Below are 11,513 nucleotides of genomic sequence, written 5' to 3' on the forward strand. Positions count from 1 at the left end.
GTTTCCCTTGATTTGGTCGGGTGTTCATTCCTAAAGGTCAATAAGGGCACTCATAATGCAGACTCTATCATAGTGTCTAAAGTTATTTATTACCTCGAACAATGTGGACTTAGAGTCTAAATAAGACTTGGAGTCTTATTTTTTCTAACTCTTTCATCAATAAATAAGCTGTCACATCAGCAAAATACTATAACTAATATGTAATTAATTGTCTTGGACTCTGTGATAGAGTCTTGCATTGTGAGTGCCCTAAGGCCGTATTTAGTTTCTAAAAGGAAAAGACACTATAGCACTTTCGTTTGTTTGTGGTAATTCTTGTCCAACCATGGACTAACTAGGCTCAAACATTCGTCTCGCAAATTCCGACTAAACTGTACAATTAGTTTTTATTTTCGTCTATATTTAATACTCCATGCATGTGTCTAAAGATTCGATGTAATGGGGAATCTTGAAAAATTTTAGGTTTTGAAGTGAAAGTAAACAAGGCCTAAGTATGTTGTGTGTAGGTGATATTTGCGAGAACTAGAAGATCAACTTATATTGATCTTTAAAACATACTATCTACATATTACTCGAAAAAACTGAACCCACTCGTCAACCTCTGAATATCCCTTAATTAAGTCCTTCACCGAGCTGTCAAAATAAGAGCTATCATACACAGCTAGGCACGAGCCTCAGCTAGCACCTTCTGTTCCTTTATCTAAAAAGTGAAGAACTTATCGCGCATTGAGCAATTTAGCGTCCAAATTAAAGCAAGATAGTAGAGTAGAGACAATCGGACGTGTACTTCAGAATGAGTGTAAATAACGAGTACAGGCAAAACAATCTTCCAATGAAATGAATATTCCTAACATATACGTACAAGAACAGAGAGCAATCCCATCATATGAATAAACATACGCACAAAACCTGGACAACGGTGACAGTATATCACAAGTTCACAAAACACTAACACACACGAGAGTGACACGACTGTAGATACACACACAAGCTAGCAGCAGTAACGGAAATACGGCAGTACTGAATGTACATACTTAAGGTACGTAGTAGTAGGATTGTAGGAATGTGTAGTCTCGATTGGTGTACCATAGGAGCGAAGTCTCTGAAGTCCTTTGCATCGATCAGTTGGCCTCCGATCAGGCGTGCTCCTCCTCGCCGTCTTGCTCTTCCTCGTCGTACTCCTCGGCGGTGGCGTCCTGGTACTGCTGGTACTCGGCGACGAGGTCGTTCATGTTGCTCTCGGCCTCGGTGAACTCCATCTCGTCCATGCCCTCGCTGGTGTACCAGTGCAAGAAGGCCTTGCGCCGGAACATGGCCGTGAACTGCTCGCTCACACGGCGGAACATCTCCTGGATGGAGGTGGAGTTGCCCACGAAGGTGGAGGCCATGGACAGCCCCACGGGCGGGATGTCGCACACGCTGGACTTGACGTTGTTGGGGATCCACTCCACGAAGTAGGAGGAGTTCTTGTTCTGCACGTTGATCATCTGCTCGTCCACCTCCTTGGTGCTCATCTTGCCCCGGAACATGGCGGACGCCGTCAGGTACCGCCCGTGCCGCGGGTCCGCCGCGCACATCATGTTCTTGGCGTCCCACATCTGCTGCGTCAGCTCCGGCACCGTCAGCGCGCGGTACTGCTGCGACCCGCGCGACGTCAGCGGCGCGAACCCGACCATGAAGAAGTGCAGCCGCGGGAACGGGATCAGGTTCACTGCCAGCTTGCGGAGGTCCGAGTTCAGCTGGCCCGGGAACCGCAGGCAGCACGTGACGCCGCTCATGGTCGCTGAGATCAGATGGTTCAGGTCACCAACTGCACATTCATTTTGGATCCATCCGTCGGCAATTGTTAGCGCGTTGGCATTTTGGCAGCATGCATGAAAGCGAACGAGATAATGCTTACATGAAGGGTTGGTGAGCTTGAGGGTGCGGAAGCAAATATCATAGAGCGCCTCGTTGTCAAGGACCATGCACTCGTCGGCGTTCTCCACGAGCTGGTGCACGGACAGCGTCGCGTTGTAGGGCTCCACGACGGTGTCGGACACCTTGGGCGACGGGAACACGGAGAAGGTGAGCATCATGCGGTCCGGGTACTCCTCCCGGATCTTGGAGATGAGCAGCGTGCCCATGCCAGAACCAGTGCCGCCACCCAGGGAGTGGCATACTTGGAACCCTGTCAAATATGCGAGCAATGTCAGGTCAATGGCAGACGTACAGTTTGAGTTCTGGATACGCTGTGACCTGTGCAAACTTCGATCATGTACAAAGCCCATCGAAAAGGCATGAACCGCAGGAAACTTGATCTCAATAATCATATAGTACAGTGTCAAGTTATGTATTGTATAACTGACTTTATGTTTTTTATCATGCTGCTTTGATTAGATGCGCTAAAATCCATTTCACCTCATACAAGTCCAAATGCAATAATGCAAGTATATACACTAAGCAAGTAAGCAACACATGAGTAATCCTCCCAACCACCAGCCCACTGGGTACAGCCTGTCTCAGTGTCTCATTCGTTGCAACCACCACCGACACTGTTACAGTAGCAGCAGATCTAGATACTTGCTTTTTTTATTTTGGTAGGTCGTACAGCATTGTCATTAATCAGAGAATGATAATACCATTATTAGTGTGTTATTGAGATAATCTCAAGAACTTTCACCAGCCTAAGAAGACGTTGACATGTGATGTAACATGCTTCAGTACTGAAAACTGGTTTCTAACCGAGACAAACCAGGTCATTAGTACCTGAAAGTACTGAAACCCATATCTCTAGTCTCTAGTCTAGAAAACAGAGGAGTAAATTTTACAATCAGCAATTTGTGTCTTTTTATGTTCAGTAAAAATTTCACATATAGCTAGCGATGAAACTAACATTCACAGACAGGGCACTTGGCCAGCTAAATCTGTGCTTAACTAGTCATAGCTTGGTACGAGGACAACAAATGCATGGCAATAAGTTCCGCTTGGCCATGATCATGTTTCTATGTACCCACTGATAAATATTTTAGTTGAAAACACATGGCCCCGTTGCCACTAGCAAAGTTGCAGTACACAGATTGCAGAGAAAAACTGAGCAACAGGTGAGACAGGTCTAATCTAACTTCTTTTCAGAACTGCAGTGTGTGTATGAACTATTAAGCAATAACCTCATGATTACTTTTGGTTAAAAAATAGCTACACCGACACACACAAATGTAACTGTCAACTGGTCAATTAAGATAAAAAAGAATGACAGAGCTCATCTAATATTATGAATGTTGTGTAGCATCGAGTTTCTACTTCAAATCTGCAATTATTAAGTCCGTGGGTGTGTCTAGCAAACAATTAGAAAATTGTCATATTTGGCTCCTTATCACAAAGCTTCAGTAATTTCATTCAACTGATCATAAGCATCCAAGATGAATGCAGATAAATGCTGAACCATCTCAATGGAATTATCAGTTGAACAGTACTACTGCAGTAAGAATGATCAGAAAAGGAAAAATGATATTGATCTTTCAATGAATCCTGCTACTAAACCAGGTATTCTTTGGATACAGTCAATAAATCGATATAAAAATATATAGTTTCCTTGAATCTATATTCCTTGAAGAGTTCAAATTCACCAAATTGACACCAACTGTACTGGACGATCTGCTACCTATCAAGGCCTGTCTGTACATGCTGCTAAGCCGGCGTATTAGTGTTAGTGCTATTCCTGTCCTCACGAGAAGGGATCAAGCATTGACTGATCCAACGATCGCGTGCATCTCTGATCCCTCTATATGGCTATAAGAGGCGGAAATGCAGGATGATTGCAGATTTACAATTTACGTGACAAATAAAAAAACTAGTGTGACAGATTTGGAACGAAATCGGGTGTTCGTTGCATTTGTATTCCTTTTTTCTAAGTAGTACCACGCTCAAATGGCTGATCTATGAAACAGATTCCAGAAACAGGCAATGCCATAAGGAGCAGAGTTGACGCACGAAACAGAGCACGACCGATCCACGGAGGAAACACGAGATCGACGAAAGGAACACCGAACACCTAGCCAAGCCTAGCGTGGGATTGATTGATGTGTAGGTAGGTCGGTATAAGTGCATATCATACCCTGGAGGCAGTCGCAGTTCTCGGCCTCCTTGCGCACGACGTCGAGTACGGAGTCGATGAGCTCTGCGCCCTCGGTGTAGTGTCCCTTGGCCCAGTTGTTCCCGGCGCCGGACTGGCCGTAGACGAAGTTGTCGGGGCGGAAGATGCCGCCGAAGGGTCCGGCGCGGATGGACTCCATGGTGCCGGGCTCCAGGTCCATGAGCACGGCGCGGGGCACGTAGCGGCCGCCCCCGGCCTCGTTGTAGTAGACGTTGATCCGCTCGAGCTGCTGCGGGGAGGTCCCCGAGGAGCGGCCCGTGGAGTCGACGCCGTGCTCCCCGCAGATCACCTCCCAGAACTTGGCGCCGATCTGGTTGCCGCACTGGCCGCCCTGGATGTGCAGGATCTCCCTCATCTTGCCCCCCGACCTGCCGAACCCCTCTCTCTCTCTCTCGCGATGCGCCGCGGATGCGGTCTTGGATCGCGGCGGTGGTGGTGGTGGTTTGTGGAGGGGAGGCGAGGGGCGTGGGAGCGAGCGATCGAGCGAGAAGCCAGCCGAAGCGGGTGGGACGGAGGGCGTCGTGGGGAGGAGGTCAGTTATATTGGCCAGTTGGCCACCCCCGGTTTGGAGGGATCGGAACGTCGTCTGGGTCCCACCTGTCGGTATCTGTAGCTCGTCCTCCCCCCCGTCGGTTGTGCATGGACCAGGTGTATCTACAGCTTCTTCGCTGCTGGTGCGGTTTTCCATTCCATGCCATTCGGAACCGCTGTGAAAACTGCGCTTCAGATCATGATCGTGGAGCCGTGGGCCCAGGTGTGTGGAATATACAAGATGGGAGCGTAGACATGGTGTCTGCAGGTGGGTCCAACAGAGACCTGCGGGTGGGGTACGCCAACGTTTGGCTGTCCTCCTCGTGCCTCGGCTTTTTTTTTCTTCTTGTGGGTCATCGAATAATTGAGACTGGTGCGATTCTCATGTAGCACACTGATTTAAATTTTAAAATATAAAATAATCACCTTTTCAAACGTTGTATAGTGTGTGCAACCATTTTTTTTGAGATTATATGTCCAATCAACTTTTGGTTTGTGCCTCAAACGAAGAAGAATACAGTAGTGCTATAGTTGACCTCAAAATTAGAACCACAAACACGGGTCACAAAAAATTAAAGAATGGAAGATAAGTTTCATGTTCAAATTAAAACTTTATCAAGACAACCCAAGGAAAATGCTTCAAATTTTAGTGATGGAAAAAAAAAAGAAGTAAATCAGCAATAGTTCTAATGTCCCTTCAACATTTTCACGTTCACACTCCTCGCAAGGGTCAACATTCCATAAGAAAATGCTTCAAAATTTAGTTATGGAAAAAGTAATAGATTAGCAAGAGTACTAATGACCCCCCCCCCCCCCCCCAACCTTTTCACGTTGACATTCCTCGCAAGGGTCACTTTCCATTTATAGCTATTCGTTTCCAGCCAGATAAAAAAAAAGATAGTACAGTAGTATGTGCATTTGAATGCACATTAACGTTTCCAACTTGACATTAACTAATTTGAACCCAACATAAAGCCGCTTAAATGGTAGAAGCAAACACTTTCCACTTTTTGTAATAAACACACTTACACACATGAAAAAACAAAAGACAGTTACCATTACAATTCACAACTAAAATAGAAACGCTTCCAATTCAAGATGACAGCACAACTTCTACCTGGGGACACACCCTCAATTTTCAAACGTAGGTTATCAATTTTAGTTTTGTCACAAATCAAACTTCTTTACTTTTATCACATTTTGGAAAAATGCACCAATCTATACAACAAAATATTAGCTTAGCTTCATTAAATCCACCATAAAATATGTATTGATATATAGTGCATTTTTTGGTGTCATAGTTGTTGATACACGTATCCATAATTTTGATCAAAGTGAGGAACATTTTGACTTATTACGAAAGTAAAAATCATAAAAAAAAATTAACGGCAATGGGGTTATATTTTTTTCCAAAACCAAAACGATATGACAACTATAGTGTTCATAAACATTATTGCTGTGGTATTTTCCAATATAATAGTTATACATGAGACATATTTGATCTTCCATTTTTCAACAAGTGGTGGCAGTGGTCACAACATCTCTAGATAGAAGTAGAACACTCTAAATTCGGTGGTAAGTGTTAACAATCGCAATAGAGGAGTACACGTAGTGGAGTACTACCTCCATTCATTTTATTAGGTTTATTGTAGGATTTTAAAATATCAAATTTTTCTAGATTTTGACTAACAATTACTCAAATCATATGTATGTTTAGTGTACCGAAATATGTGGACATTTTAGTATTCCAAAGATCTTTATGACATTGATTTGTAGTAAATAATGATATATTGTAAGAAATTTTGATGGCATAGCACACTCTAGTGTCCTTTTAGAATCCTTATACTCATATTTTAAAATGGAGGGAGCACTTAGAAGATACTCTCTCTGTCTTAAAGTAAATGATTGTTTGATAATTAAATTTGTCAAAGAAAATAACATTCTACAAAAACATGGGACCATGCCTCCTAATGCGTAAGCTAATCGCCTAATCATGGGTGCATGAAAATGATAATCGTCAAACGCAAGAGAGATCCACCGGAAAAGGAAAGGAGATTACAGTACTATGTTGAGAGCTAGCTTGCTTTTTGCATGCCGAATTTGGCCAACCAAACTTTCCTAAATTATATATGAACTATCCAAAAGGTTACTTGTTTGGTCATTGTTAGCAGTGCTGCTGGTAGCAAACACGAGCCAAGACGAGGATGCATTCCAGAGCTGGATGGTCAATTGGTTGCCAACATTGCCAAGCAATTGTCCAACTCCAAAGTCCAAACCACCGTCGTCGGCGTGTACAAATTTTCATTTTCTTTTGTTTAAGCCCCCTTGGAAAAGGGCAAATGGCAGTAATGATCCTACTAGCGTCCTGTCACGTGTATAATGTAAAAAAGAGATCGTTGCACATACATATAACATAATATCTCCAAAATGGCCTGACTTGCATGGGCTAACGTACTTACAAAGACAGCTGGTGTACACACGACAGGCCAATTGGTAAGCTGGATGTCGCTTGCCCATGGTCGCATTCGATCGCTAGCACTGTCACACTGAAATTGCTTATTTTTTTTTTCATTTGACTAGGTAGCGTGCCCGTGCGTTGCTACGGGACAACAAAACATTTATACTAAAAACATGTGGGTCGCATAATAAGATAATAATATAGTGAAATTAAATATCATTATTAAAGTGACATTTAATAAAAAACAAAATTCGTAAAATTAATATAGTCACAGAGAGTGCGATGTCGTAGGCTCACAAACTCTACTGTAATCTTTCTCTAGTATATCTATTTCTTTCGTGCACTAATAATTCTACGAATAAGTTCCATCATATCTCTATATCATCCTATATACAGATTCAAATATATGTGCCTCTCACATGGGTAATATTGCTTCTCTTCTACCTTTTTTCTTAGACTATTTTTCCTAGCAGCTTCACGGTTTCGGGCCAGACGCCAGACTGTAACAACAAAAATCATCAGATATCGCTTCAGTGAATGTGTAGAATTTTAATACCTTTTGACCTAGTTTCTCCTTTGATTTGTTGCTGGAATAAGAAGTTGTAAGGGATACAAGCAGCCCAGTTCCAACTGATAAGTAAACAAGTTTATATATCAAGAATACAAGTAATGTTACTTGAAAGCAAATGAATGCAGATAAGTGATAGGCATGACTAAGTTTGAGACAGCCCAGTAGGACATCAGTATAAGTATTTGTCACTTTTACAGGTGGAGCAGCATTCCTGGAGTCTCATAACTATCTTGTGACAAATTCAAGGAATTGTGTATTATGTAAATATTAGAGACACGAGCATAAAAGAAAATATTAAAATAGTTATTCTGAAACAATGATAAGATGGCATAGGCTAAACATAGAGTACAGGCTAACAAGTATTATCGAGAGCAGTGACGAGATGGTAAAAGTACCTTTTAGATGAAAAATGGCCTTATGAAGAAGCAAAGTCGTCACCTGTACTGATCTTCTAAGACGTTTTCTTTTCCTTATTCCCATTACCATCCAAGTTTTCCTCCACTTTGAACTCATCAGAGTCCCCATCTAGAACCGGTGACTCATCATTATTAGAAACTAAAGAAGTAAAGAGACAACTGAAGAATCATTGTCCATCAGTATCAGACCATCACAGAAGCTGGAGACTCTTGCTGCTGATAAGACGCCAGTAGCTTCTCTTTTGTTGCTTCACCTACTGAGTTCTTATCTATCATATTTCATTTCATTACCTTGCCTGTTTGCCCAGCCATGGTTGTTGAGACAGATTGAGAAGACAACAATCGCATAGGAGCAGTTGAACAGAAACTCAAAGTGCAAACTCTAACAAGCAAAACACCACAACTTCACCTTCTTCAAACTTTTAGCAGAGCAGCACAATCTCCAACTCTTGATCTGAAAATCAATTCACCATGTTAGCAAAAGAGTGACAGAAGACTAAAAGGATCTGCAAGAAAAGCATATTGCAGAGCGTGCAATCCAACAAAAACAAAAGAAATGAACAAGAAAACACAAATCCACGACGAGCAAGACATCAAAAAACGAGATCTATGGCCAAGAAATCACATTGCAGGCTCCTGATAAGCTTTTGAAATTATTCTTTTTCTTATTTGACAACAACCACAACTGACATATGATGAAAGATTAGGGGTAAATGAACAGGCATGAATCTGCAGTCCTTGGGGAGGAACACTACAAGATCGAGTCCATATGCACATGAGCGGGTTGTGGCGTTGGTTCACCAGATTGTAGCGGTATTTCACGCAAAGCACTGAGACGGTTGTTATTAACGGATCCAAGAAGTCAGGGGAGGAGGAAGTGGAAGTGGAAGCCGTGCGTCTGCCATACCTTGGTTGCCGTCACGGAAGGCCTTGGCGATGTGCTTCGGCGTCGGGTGTAGCCCCTCGCGGTGGTCGTCCTTGCCGAGCCCCACCAGCAGCGCAGGCACCGCCGGCTCCATGGCAAGGGTGAGGGCAGCACATGATGGCAAGGGTGAGGATGGCGGGGGATGAATTGTGTTTATCTGCAGAGCAGGAATCCAGAATGTGCAAGTGAAATATCCATAACCATATTTATTTAGATCATACACAATATTCTCAGGAATCAAGCCTCTAAATGCATTAGACTGAGCTACAGTATACCTTCTCATTCTTTGAGAAACCATCTACTGATTTGCACAATCAGGGAAGCAAGTACCAGGGTAGGTTGAGTTAGAACAAGACCATACTCACTTTTTTGTATCGTGCTCTACTAATTTGCTCAAGCAGGTAAGCTGTTAGTTTTCTTACTATAGCGTTTTTGTTCCTTCACTGTCAGTCTCATTTGTAGAAAAGCATCTATATAGTACTAAAGAATGATATACGCATTCTGAACAATCCATAGTTCCGGTAAAAAACATATAAGGTCCTAATGAATCTGATTCCCATCCTAACCAATTATAGTTATACAGTCTGCAACATATGAAACTACAGTTCCTATCATCGTAAAGCATCAATTAAAATGTAATAATCCCAGGAGAAAATCGAAACAATCATGATTAAATTGCCTCAATAAATTTGCCCAAAATCAAAAGTAATATTAATCTCTACATTGACCCACTGATCATTATTAAGATGAATAGAGGCCTCAATAAAAAAATAAAAACTGGAATGGAGACCAAATTGCGACTGCTCTTCGCCCCTTTCCTCCGACCACTGCTCTTTTGTAAATTGGAATGGAGACCAAATTGCGAGTACAGATATTACCTGAGACGGCCTGCCGCTGGCGCAGCTTCTCCTCCGTGGCGCAGCTTCTCCTTCCCATCGACGCCCCCGACCATGGACGCTGCCTCCTGCTGCCAAGAGGCCACTGGCGGTGACTGTGGCGACAAGGGTTGCGCTTGCGAGTGCCGAGGCGAGGTCGCCACTTCTCAGGGCACTGAGGCGCAGGGGAGTCCCGGTGCGTGGGAGGAGAGTGTGCTCGGAAGCGTCGTCCTGTGCGGCGGAGGGCGAAGAGGCTGCGTCTCGGGAGGAAGGCGAGGGGGAGAATGCCTCTGCGATGCCCGCTGTCCTCGGAGGGGCTGCTCACGGTGGAAAGGGGAAGGGGATCGGGGAGGGGAGGGGATGGGGAGGGGACGCCGGTTTCCAAGTTTAGATTAGACGCTGGGAGACGCAGGGGACGCACGACCGAGCACGGCAGGACGAAACCAAATGCCGCACCAAAACAATGTCCCCTCTTTAGTCTTTTTAGTTGTATAGGAGATTGAAGGTAGCATTAGCAATGTTGCCAGGTAGATATTATATTCTTGTGTTCTTCAGCTTGAGATATATATCGTCGTCAATCATTTATACTAGTGATCAAATGGGGAGTACCACCAACCAATAATTCTGCCGATACGATCGAACCCAGCGAGTCCACATGCACAACCACATGCTCTGTCTGATTTGGACCAACCAACTCCAAGGTAGGAGTATATTGTATAGTATGTATATGTCTTATGATTTGCAAATAAATAAAAAGAGTACTAAACTCCACACCAAGCCACCAAGGTAATTATCTCCCATTCAGTATCTTTTTTTTTTGCATTTCCCTATCTTCACCCTCTCCAATCAAAAGCGAAACAACACCAGATGAATAGGATGCCTGACTAATGGATGGAGCCGTTGAGCTGTATAAAAAGAGGGGTCATGAGGGCCACTCGTGGACCCATACGGCTGAAAAGGAAGGGGGGCCGTTCAGCACAGTATCCATTTCTTTATCATTTTTTAGAGGAAGTCCAATTTACCTCTCAATTTACAACGATAGTTTGAATTTTCTTCTTGAACTGTAAAACTAGTTCTTTTTAATCTCTCAACATTTAAAATGGTTTGCTTTTCCACCCTGGGTGATTTTACTGACGTGATGCCATGTTAGAGGGGGTAGATTGGACGAAGTTGAAAATTCAGACTGCAGATATCTTTTTTAAAAGTATCTAAAAATTTTGTAAAAAAATATCCAAGTATATTTACATGGAAAATAATAAAAATGAACGTAATAAAATTTTGGTTCATATTAGAAAATTCATGGAAAATTTATTTAGCTCGAAAAGTTATGAAACTTGTTTTATTTTTTATAAAAAAAATGTTGCATCTCATGGTGCCTAATTTGAAATTGCTTGAATTGATAGGCTTAATTGGGTGCTTATTTGCTAGTAGTAGCTCTCGTTATTATCTATTATAGTTAGTCGATGTAGATTATTCGACATCGTAGAAGCACCCGTGGAGAGTCGTTAGGGTTACGTATGTATGGTAGGGTGAGCGCTGGTCGCTGCACTTGATAAATTTTGAAATAGTTATGTTAGCATGCATACTTGCATAGCTACATGA

General features: G+C 43.0%; 1 protein-coding gene and 1 long non-coding RNA gene across 2 annotated transcripts; both read right to left on the minus strand.

Annotated features, from left to right (window-relative positions):
- LOC8057201 (tubulin beta-3 chain) lies at positions 785–4,656 on the minus strand. The gene is made up of 3 exons (XM_002466670.2): positions 4,097–4,656; positions 1,901–2,170; positions 785–1,810 (listed from the first exon to the last, which is right to left on the minus strand). The coding sequence occupies exons 1-3, from the start codon at positions 4,488–4,490 to the stop codon at positions 1,137–1,139; spliced, it is 1,338 nt and encodes a 445-aa protein (XP_002466715.1). The 5' UTR covers positions 4,491–4,656; the 3' UTR covers positions 785–1,136.
- LOC110431828 lies at positions 7,363–10,281 on the minus strand. Its single transcript, XR_002449293.1, has 3 exons — positions 9,915–10,281; positions 9,019–9,193; positions 7,363–8,565 (listed from the first exon to the last, which is right to left on the minus strand). It is a non-coding gene; the product is annotated as an uncharacterized LOC110431828 (long non-coding RNA).

This window comes from Sorghum bicolor, chromosome 1 (genome assembly GCF_000003195.3).
Source record: "Sorghum bicolor cultivar BTx623 chromosome 1, Sorghum_bicolor_NCBIv3, whole genome shotgun sequence".
In the NCBI taxonomy this organism is placed as follows: Eukaryota; Viridiplantae; Streptophyta; class Magnoliopsida; order Poales; family Poaceae; genus Sorghum; species Sorghum bicolor.